The sequence below is a fragment of the Harmonia axyridis genome, chromosome 3 (assembly GCF_914767665.1).
Source record: "Harmonia axyridis chromosome 3, icHarAxyr1.1, whole genome shotgun sequence".
NCBI classification, from domain to species: domain Eukaryota; kingdom Metazoa; phylum Arthropoda; class Insecta; order Coleoptera; family Coccinellidae; genus Harmonia; species Harmonia axyridis.
This window is the reverse complement of record NC_059503.1, coordinates 16,993,985-17,018,550: the sequence shown is the minus strand read 5'-3', so window position 1 is coordinate 17,018,550 and position 24,566 is coordinate 16,993,985. Positions and strand designations below refer to the sequence as shown.

General features: G+C 35.2%; 2 protein-coding genes across 15 annotated transcripts in view; both read right to left on the bottom strand.

The window, feature by feature from the left end:
• The window catches only part of LOC123677093 (fat-like cadherin-related tumor suppressor homolog), a 439,236-nt gene that overhangs the window by 186,180 nt on the left and 228,490 nt on the right, over positions 1 to 24,566 (bottom strand). The gene's annotated exons all lie outside the window — the stretch shown is intronic.
• On the bottom strand, positions 1,622 to 6,762 carry LOC123677094. Of its 2 annotated transcripts, none has more exons than XM_045613573.1 (3): positions 2,558 to 6,762; positions 2,135 to 2,470; positions 1,622 to 2,053 (listed from the first exon to the last, which is right to left on the bottom strand). In XM_045613573.1, exons 1-3 carry the CDS (start codon positions 6,746 to 6,748, stop codon positions 1,775 to 1,777), a joined length of 4,806 nt encoding a protein of 1,601 aa, XP_045469529.1. In that variant the 5' UTR covers positions 6,749 to 6,762; the 3' UTR covers positions 1,622 to 1,774. The 2 variants fall into 2 exon arrangements, with proteins under 2 accessions (XP_045469529.1, XP_045469530.1); XM_045613574.1 differs by having other exon boundaries at positions 1,873 to 2,036.

Sequence of the window (24,566 nt, the reverse complement as noted above, 5' to 3'; positions counted from 1 at the left end):
CTCATAATCAAATCAGCATAGGACCTGAATTCACCAAATTTTATCAAATGCGATATATGGAAATCCCATAAATTTTACAATTGTGCGTTCACAATTGAATTAAGTACCTATCGAAAAAAGCTGAAATCCGTTAGGAACCATCTAAGATACATATACCCAAATTCATGACCGAAAAGTTTGTAGACTACAAAATAATAATATTTCAACGAAAATCTTTGTACCCAGCCCTGTTGAAAATATTTCATTATGAGGAAATCTGTGAAGGGTGAATTACATGAACATTGTACAAATTCAATCACGAGACTAAACTTGTACAATTTTATCAGTACACCCCATCGAGCGAAACAAGAAGATATTTTTATAAGAAGCAACAACATGAGCAATGTTTTTCGTCGGTAAATACCATTTTAGTCCAAGAAAATGGCCAATGAAATACGAATTTTGAGGTTAAAACTTGAATTTTGGATATAAGTTACTTTGAAGCATCTAAAAACGAACTGTGAAAGGTTTTTTTAAATTCACCCCCGGGAAGGGGTGAAAAAAAATAAAAAAAGGGGTTTTTTTGAAATTTTGGGGAAATGGTAAGTGTTAGAAAAAAAAGTTTCGAATAAAAGTTGTAGAGCGTAAAATTTTACATAAAAATGTTCCCACAACTTTTTTTCCTAAAATTGAAATTAACTGAGATATTGTAGCTAGAAGCTAGGGGATGATAACAGGAACTTTAAAAAATCATAAGTTGTTGAAAAATTGAAAAAACTCATAATTTTTTTTTTTAAATTACTTATATGATTATAAACTTTAATTCTAGAGAAAAATTTTTTTTTTTTAATTGTTTATAAAAAAGTTATAACAATTTAAAATTTTTATTTTCAAATTAAATCAACTTTAACTGATGAAAATATATATATATTTTTTTTAATAGATTAATATTTTAAGAAATTGACCAAACGCGTTGAAATTTAATTTTTACCTGTTCTTTTCAAGCAGATATAAAATAATTTACCTGGTTAAAGATATTGTGTGGCGGCCATTTGCTTTCACTACCGACTTCGGTACCTCATGCGCATGCGTCAGTTGTTCTCAATGCGCCAGTTGTTCTCTGTGTGTTTACAATATTCTCCATTTGTTTTGAGTGAATTGATTACTGCTGTTAATTTGGAAAAGGTAATTATTTAAGTGATGTTCAATTTTATATTGAGAAACCGCATGGTCAAAACATAAACACATGCTTTTTATTTACTTTGTTATAAAAATCACCATCAATCATTTTATATTATTTAATTTTTTAAATACTATTGTTGAAGTATCTACCTAGATTAGTTGATAATGAATTAATTTTGTACTTTTCTTGTTTATATAGGTTGAAATTTCAACATGGATCAACAAGCATTATGCAGTATTTGTGACACAGTTTTGATCAATGACACCGACACTGTTGTTTCAGTGAAAGAGAGAGGATTAAAAAAGTTGATTGAGAAAAGCATTGAGAAAGAAGACAGAAAAAGAAGACAGAAAAAAAATTACTTATATGATTATAAACTGTAATTCTAGAGAAAAATTTTTTTTTTAATTGTTTATAAAAAAGTTATAACAATTTAAAATTTTTATTTTCAAATTAAATCAACTTTAACTGATGAAAATATATATTTTTTTTTTAATAGATTACAAAATTGTATTACAATTAAAAAAATTTGAAGAAACTTCCTAAGAGTAATTGATTCTCTAATTATATAATAAATAAAAAAATATAGATTTTGCAATTCCAAAAATTATATTAAAATTTTTCAAAGTTAATATAAATTTCATCAAGTGGACTGCTGTCTCTAACAGTTGAGCTTCCTTCGTTTTCTTCTTCAGTAGGTGTTTCTTCGTCTTTATCGTTAGCTTTTGTATGTGTCTCATATTCACTATCTTCATTGGTATCAACGCCTGCATTTATACTGTTATTGCATGTATCACCATGACAAAACTTGCATAATTCATTACATTTGAGAGAACTTTTTCTACAACTACATCTTGCTGATGCACAATTGGTTCTACAACCACAAAAAATCTGTGAAGAATACAAGAAAAAAATTATCGTCCATAGCGTAAAAATTAACTAAAGAAGAATTTTATTTGATTGATATTATACCTTTTGTGTGGATACTTTTGAACGAGTGTTTTTAACAGTTTTACGTCCTGTACATATAGCTTCATTTTCTTGTTCTCCGTCTTCGACAGTAGTTTCTTCTTCACCATCATTTTCATCCTCATAAACATTTCCATCATCATCATTTTCATCATCACTATCATCTCTTTCTTCATCTTCTTTATCTTCATTTTCATCATCCTCAAGATTAAACGATCTTGCAGAAGCGTTATCACAGCTTTGGCCTTGGCAACTTTTACAAAATTTATTGCATTTTAAACCACTTTTTTTGCAACCACATCGAGCTGATAAACAATTCGTTTTACAGCTACAAGAAACCTGTTAAAATAAAATGCAAAATGAATAATTTATTATTACTATTGGATAACACTAAAATAAGATAAGTTGGTGTGAATTGTAACTTACTTTATCTATTAACTCCTTTGGTGCTGGTTCCGCGTTTGACATGATAGGTATCATCATAAATAAGGTTCTTCTCCAACCCCAATCGTCCGGATTTAGATTGTTGCCTAACCACTGTTGAATTTGATAATACACTCGTTTTGTATGTTCTCGTAGGGCTGATTCAGTCGGTGGTAAAGAAGCTAAGATAACTTCTTTTTTAAAAGCAGCAGCCGATAATGAAAATATCCTATATCTTAATTCACCAAGTGTCAGTTCATCTGTAATACTTTGACCATAGAGATGGAATATAATTTTTTCAGATACTGCGTATAATTCCTCAATTGAACGATTAGACTCATAGAAAACAGAAATTAGAGCTTGCAAATCAGGTTTTTTTTTCAATAAAGATATTATACTTTTTTTTCCTTTTTTAAAAATTGCACTTGTAGTGTCGCAACCTGCAAATGCATGCGCAAAAAGCAAAAAAGGCTTCAAATTTTTATCGTATTCCGTAGAATAAATAACATTAGCTTGTTTTCCTGGTGTCATTTTATAAAAGTATATTACCTCTTCGTCAGAGACAAGTGAAATCAAAATGATAAGTAAGTCAATATCATTACCAACTATCGTCACGGATTGATTTCTTCTTCTTTTTAAATCGATTGCAGTTTTGACAATTAAAAGATCCGCGTCTTCTGAAGCTATATTCGTGCTAATACCACGGTTTTGAAGATTATTACTCAGTAAGTTTACAAATTGTTTCTTATTTGCAATATTGGACAGGAACTTCTTTTGGGTCAAGGTCACGAGATTATCTTCAGAAATCTCAACATCTGCAGCAACACATTTTTCTTTTCTGCGATATCTTTCGTAGGACTTAATTCCTATTGTTTCCTTCGAGTAGCCATCGAATATGACTGTCACGTTAGATCCAAAATGTTTAATAAGATAAGAGTAGTAAAGGTTACAAATGTCTGAGTATTTCTTTCCATGCGGCCAAACATAGCTATGCAGAAGCCAGCCACCATCAATTACAAAAATTGATCCAGATCCAGATATTAAGGCAGGCGATTGAATGTATGGCTGGAAAACGTTATACAATTCTGATTTTGGTGTTTTTCTCATTAATCCATGTTCGTCGAATAAGCTCAGAGGAAACGGTGACAACTCGTACTTCAATGCATTGCGTGTTTCTTCAACATTGCCATGAAAAAATACTGATATTCTCTGAATTAACAAGAATGAGTCGACAGCAACAAAATCATCGCCAATATGCATACCACTTTTCGCATTTGCAAGTGTTTTCACTTTGAACGCGTTAGACAAAGAAACGTTATCAATATTTTTACCAACCATGGTAGCTATACCTTGCAATCCAACTTCTACTGCATTATGACAATTAATTGTTGGTCCACCTATGATTCCAGTAGAGAGTGATACTAATGAAGTTCTAACCTCAAATGGATTTCTTTCATCAAGCCAAAACAAAAATTTTTTAATTCCTACTTCATCTTTTGTGATTCTACTTCTTGAAATATCAACATGTTGTTCACTGTTGCTTGATTCAATCTTGCAATATGTCTCTAAACATTCCATGATATTGAATGCTGATGGCATTGCTACTAAATATCTTGTTACAACACTGGAAGTAACACCTCTTCCATGCTTCAAGTCAGTACCGAAGAAACGATTGAGGGTCTGTTCAATAACCATGTCTGACCAAATTCCAGCCCATGCTTTTTCGGATCTACGAATTGTAAAAAAACCTTCCTTCGTGAATTCGTCATATTCTCCTGGATCCATAATTAACTCGAGGTCAGCCATTTGTTGCAAATAAATTTGAGCGTATTTCGCATATGGATAATGTCCACTTGCATGGAAGAATGGTAACATCTCTTTGACGCTTTGTAAGTGTAGTTCCCAATTGCCTAATCGTTCCGCTTCTAAAAATTGCAATGCAATAATAATGCTTTTGAAATACTGGATCCATAATTTAGATGTTGGACCATTTTTTTCCATCACTGCCAGTTGCTGTACAAATCTTTCGCACATATCAGTTATTACTGGTTCGTCATCACAATCTGTTAGAAGTGGAGGTTCTGAATCCCACGTACCGAAAAACTTTTTAATAGAATCTTGGAATTCATCCGAAGGTTTCAAGCTTCTACAAATTATAATACCAAGTGCGGTGAACGACATGATATGAGCTCGCAACGCTCTAGCATAAGCATGACCAGTTAACATTTTCTTTACAGAATCACCTGCATAGACTGTTGTCCATAAATCTTCAATTCCACTCTCAGACATAATGTAACCGATTGCTCCCAGGTATGACATTAACAGGTGGAAGCCACCAAGACGAACGACAACATTTTTTAATTCTTCACTATTCGATTCTTGTACTATCGAAAGAGCTTTAGCATATAATGGCTGGTCATATGTGACAAAACATGTCTGTCTATTTAATTTACGAGTTTCAGCTGCTGCATAGTGTAAAGAACTATTTAATGTCGTCAAATTTGACGGTGGTCCATTTATAAATGGTAAGCAAACAATTTGCGACATTGTATAAGGAATCCCGGAAGACAAAACTTCCATATATCCTTTCCAAGATGGTACGTTTTTAACCTCGAAGAACTTGGCCCAAAGATACGCAGAATAATAAGTTGATATCACAGGTGATTTTCTCACTGGAATGTTTTTTATCGCAATGAATTCTAGTGATTGTAGAGCCTTAGTGTTAAAAGACCCGTAAGGTAATTGGGGAATAACGTGTTTTGATACTAATTCCTGAGGTTTTGGCATTTTCTTAAATTTAACAATATTTTCTTCGAAGCTTATAGACGATTCAGGCGTATACGCTACTATTCCACCAAGGCAATGAAAAGTCTCTTTACCATCTAATGTTTTAGCATTGTGATCAGTATTATCAAACACAAATTGTGCAAATGGCTTATCACTATTAATTTTAAGAGCTGGAGGATTAATAACTGTACAAGCTTCATGCAACTGAATGTGATAATATGAGGCACAAACACCTAATTTGCTCAACAGATCAACAATTAGTCTGGAACCAGTTTTTCTGTGGACATATGAACCAACTGCCAATTGGAGAGATGATATAAATTGTTTGGGACGTAAATAACTGACGATGGAATGTGCTATTGAATCTCTAACAATAAAATTATCACTGTATTGGTCACTGTTATCCTTGCATAGTAAATTTCCAAGGAACGAAGTTAATAATGGCGGAATTGATGACACAACATCGTCAAGAAAACTGGACGCAGGAGGGTACGATGTATTACGATAATCGTGTTTAATAATTTCATTACGGAGTATTTTGACAGCGACATTCAAAATTGTTTGCTTTTGTAAATCATCCATTTCATCGCCATCACCAGTGAACCAATCGCTACAAATTTTAGAAATATCGAATGTTTTATAATAGATCATTGGTTCCTTACCTCGATGATGAGATATGAAGATATCATCTTTATATTTTTCTTTCAACATTCGAAATAAAACAAAGTGACTCAAGGGATCATCTCCCATGATATCTTTTAGTTCCCGCAAACTAAATGTATACTGACAGCTTTCTTCAATGTGTTTGCAAATTTGATTAAAAATCCTAGCTGTTTGTTCTTTAAGGGTAGAGATTTTTGGTTCCTTCACGAGCTTATTAAAATTCACGTAGCATTTATGATGATAACTAGCTTTACAGAAAACTAGGTTGATGTCTTTAATGCGTTTAATCAATTCAGTACTAAACTCATCATTTTGCCTCCTGGCAATATCCAGTATCTGGTCTTGTGTGTACTTATTAGCTATCAAATGGACCCGTTTATGTTTGCGATCCAATGACATTTTACAAAAAAAACATAGATTTACAAAATCAAAATTAAAATTTGTTGAAGTTGACGCTGGTAGTATACTTGGTCCAACTACAGATGATGTAAAATGTGATGAAGATGGATCAGTAGATAATTTTGATTTTCTCTTAATTGAAGAGGTAGACATAGGATACGACTTCCTACATTTTTCATGAAAACTTACTTCAATCTTTCCGAGCCATAACTCGCTTTTTCTGTCTTCCTTCTCAATGCTTTTCTCAATCAACTTTTTTAATCCTCTCTCTTTCACTGAAACAACAGTGTCGGTGTCATTGATCAAAACTGTGTCACAAATACTGCATAATGCTTGTTGATCCATGTTGAAATTTCAACCTATATAAACAAGAAAAGTACAAAATTAATTCATTATCAACTAATCTAGGTAGATACTTCAACAATAGTATTTAAAAAATTAAATAATATAAAATGATTGATGGTGATTTTTATAACAAAGTAAATAAAAAGCATGTGTTTATGTTTTGACCATGCGGTTTCTCAATATAAAATTGAACATCACTTAAATAATTACCTTTTCCAAATTAACAGCACTAATCAATTCACTCAAAACAAATGGAGAATATTGTAAACACACAGAGATCAATTCACTCAAAACAAATGGAGAATATTGTAAACACACAGAGATCAATTCACTCAAAACAAATGGAGAATATTGTAAACACACAGAGAACAACTGGCGCATAGAGAACAACTGACGCATGCGCATGAGGTACCGAAGTCGGTAGTGAAAGCAAATGGCCGCCACACAATATCTTTAACCAGGTAAATTATTTTATATCTGCTTGAAAAGAACAGGTAAAAATTAAATTTCAACGCGTATGGTCAATTTCTTAAAATATTAATCTATTAAAAAAAATATATATATATTTTCATCAGTTAAAGTTGATTTAATTTGAAAATAAAAATTTTAAATTGTTATAACTTTTTTATAAACAATTAAAAAAAAAAAATTTTTCTCTAGAATTAAAGTTTATAATCATATAAGTAATTTAAAAAAAAAAATTATGAGTTTTTTCAATTTTTCAACAACTTATGATAAAGTTCCTGTTATCATCCCCTAGCTTCTAGCTACCATATCTCAGTTAATTTCAATTTTAGGAAAAAAAGTTGTGGGAACATTTTTATGTAAAATTTTACGCTCTACAACTTTTATTCGAAACTTTTTTTTCTAACACTTACCATTTCCCCAAAATTTCAAAAAAACCCCTTTTTTTATTTTTTTTCACCCCTTCCCGGGGGTGAATTTAAAAAAACCTTTCACAGTTCGTTTTTAGATGCTTCAAAGTAACTTATATCCAAAATTCAAGTTTTAACCTCAAAATTCGTATTTCATTGGCCATTTTCTTGGACTATTTACCCCATGTTTGTTCACGAAATCTCAAAGGTTTTCGTTTATTTACGTATCATACTTGTCAGCGAAGCACTCAACGCCATGTTCGTCTGGCGGATCCTACATCTATTATTTCAGCTGGTTCACAAGCAGTGGCGTAACGGTCGTAATCTGAAGGATGTCGGTAATTATTAACAACTCACAAAACTCGAGGAAATGGTGGCAGGGCTTTCATGTTGAATGATATAATGTTTTTAGAGCACTCGCTTTAGAGGAGGTTGATTGAAAAAGATTTTCATTTGAAGCTAGATCGCTTTCTACAGGTTGAGAACCTCTAATTCTCATGAACCTCCTGGTGTATTTTCAGTTGAAATCTCTAAATAATATTGAATTCTGATGTATTCTTCCTTTGAATGTCGATATCCCAAAATACTTTTATAGATCTTTCCTTTTTTCGATTACATAACAACTTTTCTGAATGACTTGTAATAGTGATGCATAAATCGATCATAATCAGTTATAATATCACAAGAGCATAGACAATATTCGATTATACACCGATTCACGAAACGTGGTTTGCGAAACATCACGAGAGAGCAGCTTGAGTGATGTTTCAGCAACTGCGTCGAGTGAAGAGGTTCGTATAATCGAAATATATTGTGTATGGTCGAGTTGGTCTTCGTTACGATCAATGGACTAGTTTTCATTTTTTTGTTAAGGATTAATTCTAAAAATTTAAGTAAAATGAAACAAAAATGTGGAAGAATCATTGAAATATCTCTAGAAATGAAAAAGTTATGGGACTTTGAAGTTGCGCTTGGAAGAATAATTTCATAGTACGTGTAAGTGGCGTGACCTCACACACTAGACGACTGGTATTCACAGAGTGCTTACGAATTCATTGGTGTACAATCACTTGTGCCGTTCGTGTCGTGTTTTGTTCGTTACACGATGGCTGAAATAACTTACTATATACATACATATGAATTACATTTTTCTCTTTTTACTTTTTACTCCTCACATAAATATGTTTTGCCATTGATAGACTTCAACAACCAGTACTCAACTACAAACTGTTGATGAAACGTTTTTTAAATAAATCATCGTTATAAGTTGAACCATGATGAAGCAAACTCAAAAGTAGATACTTACTTGAAAAGTTTAACTCCTTTTATTTCTGCACTGACATAAGATGGATTTGAAGAAAAAAACTCCATCACTGCGAATATATCTATTTTAGGCAAATTGTCACTTTGTCCTTTCACGAAGCCTTCTTCCATTATGGTGACATAAAAACAAAACTCGAGTTGAAACTACACTGTACAACTACAAACGGCGCGAGAGCCTTGGCGCGGCTAAGTATTTAAACGTAATTTATGGTGTAGCGATCCCAGGCAAGAGCCATGACGTCACAGACCAAAGACGATCCGCGCTAAAATACGTAAATTTAAATAATCTATTTCTCAGTCATTAATTGATGGATTTTCAAAATTTTTTCACTGATTTATCAGTTTTGCTCTATATTTTAATTCTATCGTGTCAAATATAAACTAGTTCATTACGAATAATTTCAATAACTATAACCAAAGCACTGCATTTTCATAATTCATTGACATTTTACCACGCATTTTACTGAGCTTGACTTTTATTTTTTTTTTCGAATGTCCAAGAATGTTGCTATGGAAATGATCCCAATATGGCAGGAGGCGAAAGACCAGAACGATTATACCACGTCGTCAATGGTATATCCACTTATCAATACGCCGTAACTAAGGGAAATTCACAGATTCTATTGGTTCATCAAAACATGAGTTATATAATTAATCGAATAATTCGTTGAACTGACGCCAGCAAATCCAACAAATCAAATTCGATATAATTATAATTGAAAAAAATAATTAATCCCCATTCTTTATTTTATATTGATAATTGATGTTATTAAGTTGCATGGAAATGATGTAAGTTTATTCCGTACATTTTGCAATGTCGCTCAATTTTAAGGCAATCATGGCGATAATTAAAACCTCCAGTCAGTTGCTTTATAGCATCCGTTTCTTGAATAACAGCTTAATGAACATTTATTATTCAATTAATATAGGCATAAAAGGGATATAATTCGTTGTAAACTGTTTCGTTTGACTTTGCAAATATGAAATTAGAAGCTATTTGAAATGGGAAATAAATGGAACCATAATTTTCCCGTGTATTTCAGAATGAAGTGAAGTAGGTAGGTATGGAATAATTTTCTAGACAGAACGATGAATAATGAAAATTTTCTCCTACAGTAGGTAAAAAGGATATTTCCTGATATTCTTAAGAAAGCAATATTATAACAAATATCTGGATTTTTACTTCCTCTATTCGATCTTTATTTATACCTCAAATTTATCGACAATTTTGAATGTCAGATGAAATACAATCACAAAAGAAAAGTGTAGACAACTAGTTTACTCGATATGCAACCTGCCCAATAGAGCTGGTTTAGGTAGAAACATCTAAGAAATGAAATCTACTCAAGCAGCCTACACTTACAACAACAATGGGTCACAAGCAATTTGAGAGACAATGATTAATGATCACAATTTCGAGCAGCAGTGTAACAGGTGATCTCTAGTAAATGTGGAATTAAATCTGAATCTGTAGGTATATGTCAATCGATGAAACATTAGGTATTCATTATCAGTTATTTGATTACCTTTTCAGTCCTTTCATTGATCATCATTCATTTAGTCTTTGATTTATTAGGTTTATTATTTTCAATGGTAAACTTTTGAAATAAAAAAAACAACCAGTATTTTGGCAGTTTACATTATGGAATGTGTAAAATCAGAAAGCGATTAAAAAAAGTCCGTGCTTTTGACTTTCCATAGCATCCATTGCTGTGCATCATTGTCAGCTGCAATTAAAGCATTGAGTTCACATATCATAGATTCTAAGATGGTATTGGAGTGCCAGAAGGAACTCAACGAGATAGGCAAGAAGAACAAGGTCTTTTTAGTTTGGGTTTTCGTTCACTCGGAAATTTGAAGGGAATGAAGAGGCCAACACACTTTATAAGAAGTAGCACCAACTTCTTTCATTAGTCCGAAATTAAACCGAAAAAAAAAAACACTGGCGAAATCTTCCTGGATTGGATTATTCCAAAAAGTTCCTTCAAAATTTAACACTGCTAGATCTCAGAAGTATCCGGATCTTAACAAAAATATGTTACACCTCCGCACTGGATTCCTTACAGGGCATAGTAGGCTTAGGACGCACCTCATGACTGACGAGTGCAGATTCTGTGGGGAGGAGAAAGAAATTATGGATCACCTGGTGACGGAATGCCTCGCCAACGCCAACGCAAAATATGCTCTGGACAAGATTTGTAGATTTGTGAAGAAGTAGCCTCCTTGAAGTAATCTCAAGAACTGGAGTTCATTAGAACTCTGATTTCGAAGGCGAGCCTTAGATCATGTAATGGCGAGAACAGCTTTAAAGGGAGGCACAATAGACCATTAGGTCTCAATGGAATGGAACCCCCTTAAAGAGAATCTAATCTAATACTGAGATTCGACCCCAAAGTTTTAGCTTAGTAATACATTTTTGAAAATGTTTCGAATGGATTGAATACCAAACAGAAACTTATTCAATACATTGATACTAAGAAAATGATGTGTCACATCCCTTAGAAAACATGATTCGTGAAAAGGAATTTTGCTCTGAGATTGAACCACTAACATTTTTTCGTCCAAAATCTCAACAAATCAATTCGAACACTATAGTATTCTCTTGATATGTTTTGCACCCACATTTTTCTATTTTCAAAACTCAGATTATCACGTCGAGCCTTTTGGTTTCAGTATATAAAAAAGGTGAAGGTCAGACTGAAGGTGATTCCTGAAAATATTTCAATGGTTATATTTTTGCAAAGTGCTGATACAATCCACTTGGATGAATAAAATAGAGAATAGTTTCATTTTACTTTTTTCCGATACATATTTGATGGTGGGTCAACGTGTTGAAATCTTATTCACCAGCTAATTCTTCATAAGCTTCAGCTTCATTCATTCAACTGGTTGCCCCTTCCTACGCCCAAGATCTGGAAACTCCTTCCTCTAGGCAAACTAGGGAACATAATTTGGAAATACCTTCTTGGACCGGTGTGAAGTTATCCACATCCACAAGTACACTCCGAGGCAAAAGTACGGTCCAAGCAAAAAATGGTATAATTATGATTTTCATTATGAAAATGGATAGTAATTTATTATTTGACTCAAGCAATACAGACTTTTCATATTTTTTTCTATTATTGAACATTTTTTAGCAATTCAGGGGGTTGTTAATGTTGTTATATGGGGCCGTTTCTAGTTAAAAATTCATAACTTTTTTGTTTGGAATAGTACCGTGTTCTGCTTTTAGTATGTAGTAAATAGCGGAAAACTGAATCGAATGACATACCCCACATAGTTTGTCAGGCCTCGGGGAGGGGGAAAATTGCGGTTTTGGGGGTATTTTCTAGATAAAAATTCATAACTTTTTTGTTTGAATTAGTACCGTGATCTGCTTTTAGTATGTGGTAAACAGAGAAAAACTGAATCGAATGACATACCCCACATAGTCTGTCAGGCCTCGGGGAGGGGGGAGATTGCGGTTTTGGGACTTTTCTACTTAAAAATTCATAACTTTTTTGTTTGAAATGATACCGTGTTTTGCTTTTAGTATGTGGTAAATAGAGGAAAACTGAATCGAATGACATACCCCACATAGTTTGTCAGGCCTCGGGGAGGGAGGAAATTGCGATTTTGAAGGTATTTCTAGATAAAAATTCATAACTCTTTTGTTTGAATTAGTACCGTGTTCTGCTTTTAGTATGTGGTGAATAGAGGAAAACTGAATCGAATGACATACCCCACATAGTTTGTCAGGCCTCGGGGAGGGGGGAAACTGCGGTTTTGGGGGTATTTTTCCCGAGGCCTGACAAACTATATGGGGTATGTCATTCGATTCAGTTTTCCTCTACTTACCACATACTAAAAGCAGAGCACGGTACTATTTCAAACAAAAAAGTTATGAATTTTTATCTAGAAAATACCCCCAAAACCGCAATTTCCCCCCTCCCCGAGGCCTGACAAACTATGTGGGGTATGTCATTCGATTCAGTTTTCCTCTGTTTACCACATACTAAAAGCAGAACACGGTACTATTTCAAACAAAAAAGTTATGAATTTTTATCTAGAAAATACCCCCAAAACCGCAATTTCCTCCCTCCCCGAGGCCTGACAAACTATGTGGGGTATGTCATTCGATTCAGTTTTCCTCTGTTTACCAAATACTAAAAGCAGAACACGGTACTAATTCAAACAAAAAAGTTATGAATTTTTATCTAGAAAATACCCCCAAAACCGCAATTTCCCCCCTCCCCGAGGCCTGACAAACTATTTGGGGTATGTCATTCGATTCAGTTTTCCTCTGTTTACCACATACTAAAAGCAGAACACGGTACTAATTCAAACAAAAAAGTTATGAATTTTTATCTAGAAAATACCCCCAAAACCGCAGTTTACCCCCTCCCCGAGGTCTGACAAACCATGTGGGGTATGACATTCTATTCAGTTCTCCTCTATTTACCACATACTAAAAGCAGAACACGGTACTAATTCAAACAAAAAAGTTCTGAATTTTTATCTAGATAATACCCCCAAAACCGCAGTTTACCCCCTCCCCGAGGCCTGACAAACCATGTGGGGTATGACACGCTATTCAGTTTTCCTCTATTTACCACATACTATAAGCAGAAGACGGTACTAATTCAAACAAAAAAGTTATGAATTTTTATCTAGAAAATACCCCCAAAACCGCAATTTCCCCCCTCCCCGAGGCCTGACAAACTATGTGGGGTATGTCATTCGATTCAGTTTTCCTCTGTTTACCACATACTAAAAGCAGAACACGGTACTAATTCAAACAAAAAAGTTATGAATTTTTATCTAGAAAATACCCCCAAAACCGCAATTTTCCCCCTCCCCGAGGCCTGACAAACTATGTGGGGTATGTCATTCGATTCAGTTTTCCGCTATTTACTACATACTAGAAGCAGAACACGGTACTATTCCAAACAAAAAAGTTATGAATTTTTAACTAGAAACGGCCCCATATAACAACATTAACAACCCCCTGAATTGCTAAAAAATGTTCAATAATAGAAAAAAAATATGAAAAGTCTGTATTGCTTGAGTCAAATAATAAATTACTATCCATTTTCATAATGAAAATCATAATTATACCATTTTTTGCTTGGACCGTACTTTTGCCTCGGAGTGTACTTGTGGATGTGGATAACTTCACACCGGTCCTTCTTGGATCAGTGGGTACGCGTCTTCCAAGATTTATGCACTACAGATCCACGCCCTTCCCCGGCATATGGCGGCATCTTGTTAGGAAGGAACATTCTACCGTCACTACGGAAATTTGAACATTTTAAATACAAATCAAATGCAAATGCGCCACCCGACATTTCACATTCATATGCGATGGAACGCGACACTTGGGAGTGTATTATTAAAACTTGCGAGGGAAGGAATGAATAAATTCGGTTCTTATAGGCGGATTTCCCTGGGCTTCAAGCTGCCTTCCGCCCTTTCTGCATATTAGGCAGCCTGGATATTTAGCGTAATTTGCATTCGTCTAAGAGCTGCACTTGCCATCGATTTCCTTGCAATCTTGTTCCTCACAGGGTAAATTGGACTGTGGGGACTTGGATGGAGTTCTCGGCGGCAGAGTATATTGAAGGCACCCCTCTTTTCGCATTATGTGAGTCAAGATGTATTCCGGCAGTCATTTTGGCGTGATAAATGTTGAGCATCTGCCGAGAAGTGTTTCTTTGTTAGTTCGAAGAAATCACATTTGAGTGTTCTGGAGTGCGAAGATAATAAGGGGTGAGTCGATAAGAGTTGAACGTGCAATAACAAAACTGATAACAAAAGAATATTGAATAAGGTCATTAAGAGGATACTTCTTTGAGAAATATATCTCTAGAAAAACAACACACCTATTCAGTTGTAAATATGAACAATTCCTACGTAACAGCCTCAAGGATATAATAGCACTGTTTATTATACAACTACCCACCCAGAATGAGCAGAGAAGATTATACTCATAACTGAACCTACGAAGACTAGATGAAATTATGAACATATCAATGGGATCAAGGCAATGAAATATGCCTGATATGTGGTTAGCAGATGTGCAGCGATACATTTCTCCTTTTTTTTTAATCTGACTTTCTAGGGAGCTTAGAGCTTGTACGAGTTAAAAAACTCATTTTCCTACAACTGCTATTAAAAGTAGTGTATTCTTCATAGCTTACTCAATTTCAAAACTATGTATTGCTCATACTGAGGGAAATATTATTTCTCACGGCACTTTGCCCACACCTCGCTTGGATGACCAATGAAATTGGGCTTTGGAGTCGTTTCTATGGAAACGCAATAAATTGGCACATACTGTCAACAAAGGACATTTTGATTTGAATCAAGTCCATTACTTGATTTATTGAAATTTATGCAGTTGTAGAAAAAGTATAGTGTGCAACATGTGGAGAATAGTATATTGTGCTACAAGTGGGGAAAGTCCAACTTTTCTCGCCAGTGTGGAAGTTTGTGCAAACACACGAGCGAGAAAAGGACTTTCTCCATATGTTGCACACTATACTTTTCCTACAACTGCACAAATTTCAGTAGTAGTAGTAGATTTGATTCAAATCAAAATGGCTGTCTTTGACAGTATGTGCTAATTTATTGCGTTTCCATAGAAACGACTCAAAAGCCCAATTTCATTGGTCTACCAAGCGAGGTGTGGGTAAAGTGCCGTGAGAAATAATATTTCCCACAGTATGAGCAATACATAGTTTTGAAATTGGGTAAGCTATGAAGAATACGCTAATTTTCATATTAGTTGTAAGAAAAGTCCTTTTCTCGCTCGACTTTCTCCACTTGTTGTATGATACAATATAATATTTTCTTCTGTGTAGGCTTTGTAAATGAGTCTCACTACCAATTTAGACATATAAAACGTTCACCAAACAGAGAACGTTTTCAGATGGCGTGGAGTCGAACACCAGAGTCTCATAGTCGTGCGATAAGGAGGAGCAGATAGACCAAGCAGTCTCGAAATAACACTGAAGAGTACTAATACCTTTGATGAACCAAAAACCAATTTTGCCAATTCGAAAACTTTGAATATTCCATTTCTGTCAAATTTATTCCTCACCATAACAGCCATCCCATCGAAATATCGAGTTCCTTGTTAAAAACTCTTACGACTGGCGTAACTATAGCTGCAGCGCTCTCCTGCAGCTAATTAGTATTTTCGTTGCGGTTTTCATTACTTGCAGTTAATTAACGATAAATTAACCAGACGTCACTGCTGGGTACTCAATGCGTAATTAGAGAAACATGTTCTGCCTTCTCCCAGCTGAGTTTTCGAACATTCTGTATGTACTGAATGCGGATTGCTTGAAGTAGGTTAATGTTATGTGGTTTCCTGGGGCAACAACTGGATGAGCAGGAAGGTATTGTATGCGTTTCGTTTAACAGAAAATATTGTGTATTTCTGAAGAGCGTACTTAGCATTGTGAGAACTGGGTTCGTTGGGTGAGAAAACAGTTGGAGTGAGGGTGTCCAATTAGTAGCAAGCTCTGAGCAACAATTCCATTAACATTCCTTACTTTGAAGTGGGAAATTATCATTTTCAATATTACTATCTAATTCCAATTCACAAAAATACTGGAAGTTTGAAGACGGGGTGAAATGATGAAACAAACTCAAGGGAAATATCACTTCAACTGGAATGAAGTTTCGAGGCTCGCATTGGCACAACAGAAGGTAGTTTCAAAATTCACATTCTAAAAGGCTATCCTTAGTAGAAACCGTTTCATTAGAAAGCCTTCATATGGAGATTGAAAGAGGCTCTGGTTTCATGAACATCTTTCGTCTTTTGAAGAAAACTCCCTTTTATTCGTAAGTATTGAATTTCCTAGGGTTAGCTACTTTGTGAACTAGTGTTTTATTGTCTGCATTTGGTTATATATATTTCAAAGGAATTGTAATTTTGTTAAATTTAAAGTTTGTGTATAATAAGAGATTTAATTCAAGAAAGATTACATTGAACAAACTCCATATAGTATAATGTGAAATTAAATGAAGGTCCTTAATTTCACATATGATAATTTCAACTAAAAAAGTTTGTATAATAGAGAAAAACGTGTGATGGAAATGACACAACAGAATGAGGTTATATTTTGTAGTCACAGAGCATGCATGAAGAAAAGGATCCCTTCTCGCCATAAAGGGGACTTTATGAGTAAGGACACTTTTAACCTTTTCCCAACCACAAATTTGTTTTATGAAAAACGTTTCTTTTGTAAAGGAATTTTTTCATGGAAAACGAGGCTTTACTTTCGTTTATAAAACTGTCCCTAACTTTTGCCTGAAATATGTATCAAAAAATATGTAAATAAAAATAGAACGCGGAAAAATGACCACGCTGTCGACGCCGCTGGAAAAAAAAATATGTATCAAATATGCAGTGTTTTTCCATCAACTCCTCTTAATACAATTTCTCAATTCTGAAGATTAAAAAGATATCGATCCCTTGAAAGCAATACTTCCGTCTATTCAAGATACCTTTCCAATATTTCGTCCTCTCATTTAAAAATCTCCAGGGCTGCTAATCGAAATTCTATCGCTAGGGACCCATTGAGAGATCAGATAAGCGGTTGGAAAAAGTCGATTAAACTTCGAAATACCTAAACAAATTCCGAGTTTCAGGACGCTAGTAATTTTCTACTCAAATTACAATTCAATTGTCCTGTTAGTCGATATTCGACAGAATTCTGAGCATTTAACACTATTGGTTATCGAGATCTATTAATATTTTTTTCTGGTCAAGTATTTCACTTTATATTCTACCACTTCATCACTCACAAATGAGGAAAATCTAGTGCGAAATTGAATTAAATAATATTCAATTTCTCAGAAGAGAGGAATGGATCAAAATTATTGTATTGATTCAAGTCTAGTTTTTCCTGGTAGTTTTTCAAGAAAAACAAGTAAAACAAGGTATATGGAAGAGTAGACAGGCATTTTGTAATAATTTAACGAACAAGTATTGAGATTGAAGGGCAACTCTATATCTGATGAAAGACTGAGGGTGGTATTCCTCAAAGAAATATTTATAGGCCTTTATAGTTACCAGTTTTCAGACATTAATTGTCTTCGATAACGATTGTTTCAGTCGATTTCAACAAACTCATAATACACTTCGTCGAGCTGGTCCCACCAAATACTGAGTATGACCTTGGAACCGTGAATATTCGGTTTGGCCTTCTACGAAGAAGAATGGTCAGGATATCCCCATGATATTCTGCGCTTGGCATTATCGTAATGAACCCATTTTCCGTTCACAGTCTCAATGCGATGGCTAAATCTCTTTCGTTTTTGCCTTGCAAGTAGCTGTTCAAAAGCAAACAAACGCTGTTTAACATTTCTCATCTTCAATTCGTACGGCTCCCAATTTCCTTGTTTCTGAATCATTCCTATGAGTTTCAGGCGTTTTGAAATGTCTTGTTGCGCAACTCCCAATAATCCCACCAATTATTGTTGTGTTTGACAGGAGTCTTGATCAAGTAATGCCTCCAATTCTGCATCTTCGAAAACCTTCTCTTTTCCACCGCCATGCAGGTCTTCGAATACCATAGGTAGTTGAGAGCATTCGATGAGCCCCAGCCTCAGATTTCTTCATATCAATGCAGAAAATTAAAACCTTCCGCAAATTACGAAAATTTGGCTCGTAAGCTGACATGTTTAATCGAGAATAACTTTATGATGCAGACACAAATCGACTAATATTTCGATGACGTTATGTTGACAAATACCTAAGCTTATTGTATAACGTCTACGATCTATTTATTTCGACTACCACTCACCGCTACAGCCATCTATTGCAAAACGTTGGAAGCAAAGTTGTACATCTATAAGATATATTCTCATGAAGAAAATATTTATAATAATAACTTTGAGCATCTTTTCCATCTAGAATAATTGGGAATAATCCCCTCATCATTCAAATTTACTTCCAGCTTAAATGATAAAACCACTTGATTAGATTCTCTACTTCCCCAGCCCAACATAACGAACAAGAAAATATCCTAAAGACCTTTCCATCTTTCTGCCTTCAATTTCCGTAATATACACTGCTCTTTCCCATCCCTGGGCGACCCAGAAGCGAACTCCGTTAATAAGTATCTCACTCGAACCTAAAATTATATTCGAGCGACAGAGCACTCTGCGACCGGAACAAACAAGGAGCTGATGGGAATCCCATAAATGTCGAGCGAGCAACAGTCGAAATAATTAAAACTTTGGAGTTACCACATAACTTATCTAGGAGATGACAGAGCTTAATCTTATAGAGCACTCGTATTTCAATAGGCGTTACGACCAAAGGCGGATTTGGCTTAAACTATTCAGGGTTGTAATCCACTGTGAAATATTTATACAGGGTGATTCAGGTCTCAATTCCCCAAATTCGACAACTTCAGCTTTGTTTGATGCATGGACCATATATCTACGCTCTCGGAATATGTATAACAAAAAAAAAACTGCGAAAACGACAGTCCCGTCTTCAAAAGAAAACAAAGTCAACTCTTTTTTTGAAATCGCGACGAAATTCGAAATATTAGGTGTAAAAGTTTGCTTACGCCATTTTGCAACAGATGGCCTGGATGGCTGTAGCGGTAAGTGGTAGTCGAAATAAATAGATCGTAGATGTCATACAATGAGTTTAGTTATTTGTCAACATAACGCCATTGAAATAATAGTAGATTTTTTTGCATTATAAAGTAATTTTCAATTGAACATGTCAGTTTACGAGTCAAATTCTCGTCATTTGCGGGAGATTTTAATTTTCCGCTTCAATATGAAGGAATGAGCGGCTGAGGCTCATCGAATGTTCTCAAATACCTATGGTGAGGCCACCATTAGTGAAAGAACGTGCCGAAAGTGGTTTCAACGATTCAAGAACGGCGACGTCAGAGAGAAGGTTTTCGAAGATGCAGAATTGGAGGCTATACGTGATCAAGACTCGTGTCAAACGCAACAAGAATTGGCAAGATAAATGGGAGTGACGCAACAAGCCCTCTCAAAACGCTTGAAAGTCATGGGAATGAATCAGAAACAAGGTAGTTGGGGCCGTACGTGTTGAATCCGAGATATGTTGAACGGCGTTTGTTTGATTGTGAACAGCTGCTTGCAAAGCAAAGACAGAAGGAATTTCTGCATCGCATTATGACTGGAGGCGAAAAATAGGTTCATTACAAAAATCCCAAGCGCAATCATAGAGACATCCCGGCCATGCTCTTACGTCGACAGCCAAACTGAATATTCACGTTTCCAAGATCATGCTCAGTATTTGATGGGACTAGCTCGGCGTAGTGTATTGAGAGTTGTTAAAACCGACTAAAATAATTTCAGGCGTTCGTTATCGAAAGCAATTAATGCGTTTGAGCCGAGCATTGAAAGACAAACGGCCGCGATACAACGAGAGACATGATAAAGTGATTTCGCAGCATGACAATGCTTTACCTCATGATGCGAATGTGGTCAAGATACACTTGGAAACGTTGAAATAGGAAGTCCTACTTCACCCGTCGTAATCTCCAAGCTTCCTCGGGCTATCACTTGTTTCGATCAATGTCACACGGCCTGACTGACCAGCACTTCCGGTCTTATGGAGAAGTGAAAAGTTTGATCGATTCGTGGATCGCTTCGAAAGATGACCAGTTTTTTCAACCCGGGATTCGTACGCTGCCTGAAATATGGGAGAAAGCAGTTGCCAGCGATGGACAATACTTTGAATCATAAATGTATGACCAGTTTTTCCAATAAAGCCTCAAATTTCGGAAAAAAACGGCGAATGCAAAGTTATGCGCCTATGTAATACAAGAGATCAGACACATATTATTATTGGAAGAATAATAGTTGCACGTAGATGGAGGTTGTTAATATGTGTAACTTTAATTCCACATAAAATATTCCAAAGATGTAAGAAAGTAGTGGCGAGCGATAGACTATACTTTGAATCATAAATTAATGTGGGATCCGAATTCTTAACCAATGATACGCTACTGACTTGGCGATACGAAAACTACACTATCGATCCTAAAACGGTGGACCATGCAGTTTTATGGATATAGGGAGACGTAAGGGGAAGAGGTACTTGAGACTTGAGACGGAGACTGGAGTACGATACATACGAACGAGGGTGGTATTCGACGTTAGAGAATAGACGGACATAGTTAGTATTCGACGTTACAGATCAGACGGGAAAAGTTGAATAATTGGACGTGAGAGATTAGACGCATAGAATTCGACGTAAAATAGTAAACGTAGCTAGTTAGATAATTCGACGTTAGATATAGACGGATCTACTCGAATAATTAGACTACTAACAATAAGAAAAAATAAAATAACTTCGATAGACGAAAGTTCAGTGGCTGTATATCCAATGACGTTGAGATTATACAAAGTGTAAATAAACAATAGTGAAGTACCGGCGGCCTTTATATAACCCCTAGACAACAATATAAAAACCCTACATTAATAACCAGTTTTTCATTAAAAATCCTGCTGGGAAGACGAGCATACCACTGAGTTATACGTAGAAAAGAGCCAGTATAATGTTTTAGTTCCAGAGCTCTATCGACAGTATTAGCTGAGATAAAATTTAATTTCGATATCGCCGTTATTCCAGTTTTCGCGTATGACACGAAAATCAAAAACGGTGGCTAAAATGAATAGGTACTACTCTTATTAGTTTCTCAAAAAAAGAGAACGAGAATGGAGTATCAGATTTTATCTACGTCCTCTGATTCAAAAGTTTTAGTGCTGAAACAGAAAAATTCGCACACTCTATACTGCAATGTATATTTTTTTCTAGATTCCTTTCCATGAAGATTCATTATCCTTTTCCCTCCCGTGCAACCCGCTCTTGCTCCCGACGAGGTGAAAATGGGGTTAAAAGCATAACCCGTCGAAACCTCAAGACCGGAATAGTTATAATATTGTCCCTGCTGGAACTATCTAGATCTGCTCGCTGAGCCTGACAAAGCCAAGCCCGACACAACAGCCGGAATCGGCTTAATGCTAGTAGAACTTAGACGATGTGATCGATTGCCGTGATGCGAACGTACGCGCCGCGCCGTACCGTAATACGATATCAATATATATGTCATCCGACGACAATGAAGCCTTCGGAATGACATCTGAAACCGCTATTGTGTGTCTTCCAACAACCCTTGATATCCGAAACGTGCCCGGTAACAATAGAGCGCAATATCAGTTTTGTCCATTCCGCATTAAGGGAAAAGGATGAAAAGGACAGATAATGGGGGATTTTTGTGCGGGAGTCATACACAATGTCTTTTCGGAATACACATGATGAACGCCACTTATTTCGCGGGTATGAAACTCGTCAAGTACGGCTTACAATGTCGAATGGAATTGTGGAGTGAAATGGGAAACAAATCTCTACCATTGTAATATGGATCGAATTTATTTGAAAATAAGATAATAGCTCGAATCTTACAAAGAAGAAAAGGGTGAAAAAATCACTTGTAATATCACAAGAGTAAAGACAATATTCGATTATACACCGATTCTCGAGACGTAGCTCGCGAAACATCACGAGAGCGAAGCTCGAGTGGTGTCGAGTGAAGATTCAAATTTTTTTTTCAAATTTATTTTGATTCCAATTACAATGTGCCTATGTACAACTAAATTATAACATTTCACTGAATATCATCATCGAAGATCGGAAACTCATCTAAGCGCAATGCGCTTGTATTATGTAGTCTCCGCTCCCCGACGAAATTAAGCACCAAACCTATCTGAACAGAAAATAGAAAAGAAAACAAAAAATAAAGTAATTGGTGTGGACGGTTCTGGGCGCAAAACAGGAGAAAAGATCGATATTTCAAAGAAATTCGCTCAATTTCACCGTTATCGCGAATCACTGAAAAAAAAATCACTATATCAATGAGTCAAAGGCAAGTAGGCCTTCCAATATGAGTATTTTCACTTCCGATTTAAATCCTCTCTTAGTTTTTATTTTTCTCACATACAGTGGAAGCCTATTATAGAATTGCGGATCTAGATAGAAAATGGAATTCTGAGAATGGCTTTTCTTAAATAATGGAATTTGGAGAGACTCATTACCTACAAATCTAGTCATATATTTATTTCCATAGTCAACAAGAGGGTAGTTGTTCGAGAAAATATACATAAGTGACTGGTAAATAAAAAGATTTTCAACGTTCATCAGATGAAGATGGTTCGTATAATCGAAATACACTGTGCCCGTAAAGTATGGAACAAATTCATTTTCAGCTAAACAGACCATTTTAAGGAATAAACCTGAAACACGTTGAGTTTTCATTTTAATTTACTGTATTTTAAAATAATAATCTAATATACCTACAGGGTGAATTACTTTCGAGTAATGACGTCACCGACATTTTTTTTGAATGGAACACCCCCATTTCGTCTCAATTTTCGGATTACTCTAGCTGAGCTGATTCCGAAAATGTATCACATGTTGATTCCAATTGGTACAGGGTGGACAAAAATAGAATAGTTTTGTGAGTGCTCAAGAAGTAATGCGTAACATGTTTTATTAGTTAACTTAACAATATTATCAAAAATTCTATCTAAACATGTGAAAAACTACAGTGTGTAAGATTCAAACCAATTGCCGCAAGACAATAAGTATTTTTGATAATATTTTTAATTCAACTGATAAAGAATGTTACGCGTAACTTTATGAGCACACACAAAACTATTGTATTTTTGTCCACCCTGTACCAATCGGAATCAACCGGCGTGAACTTGGCAGCCACTTTTCAGCAGCCGAATTCATTCCAGCAGCCAAACGACCAGTGGCGTCGGTAGAATTCAAAACTAACGAATCGATCTGTTTTTGGGGTGCAACGCAAGAATTTGCTTTTTGAGTTTACTTGAACGACTTCAGTCAAGTTTTTATGACATTTCAATGCACAAAATAATATTATAGATGAACTTGAATTATGCTGATCAATGAAACGACGGGGTATATACAAGTCTTTTCACGAATGAAACCTTGAAAAACGTTAAGCCAAGTTGATATTTGGAATACTCACTCTTCAATAGGAACAGAATAACATATCCGAAGCACATTGATTTGCAGGCCGTCTAAGGGGTAGTTTACATTTGTGAATTTTTCGAAATTTTCAAAAATGACCCTGACAAAAATGTTTAGCCAAGTTCATATTTGGTATTATTACTCCTAAATAGCTAAAGAATAACATATCCGAAGAATTTTTATTTGCAGGCCGTCTAAGGGGTAGTTTATACTTGTGAATTTTTTAAAATTTTCGAAAATGACCCTGTCAAAAATGTTTAGCCAAGTTCATATTTGGTATTATTACTCCTATATAGCTACAGAATAACATATCCGAAGCACATTGATTTGCAGGCCGTCTAAGGGGTAGTTTACACTAGTGAATTTTTCGAAATTTCCAAAATTGACCCTGTCAAAAATGTTTAGCCAAGTTCATATTTGGTATTATTACTCCTGAATAGCTAAAGAATGACATATCCGAAGGATTTTTATTTGCAGGCCGTCTAAGGGGTAGTTTATACTTGTGAATTTTTCAAAATTTTCGAAAATGACCCTGTCAAAAATGTTTAGCCAAGTTCATATTTGGTATTATTAC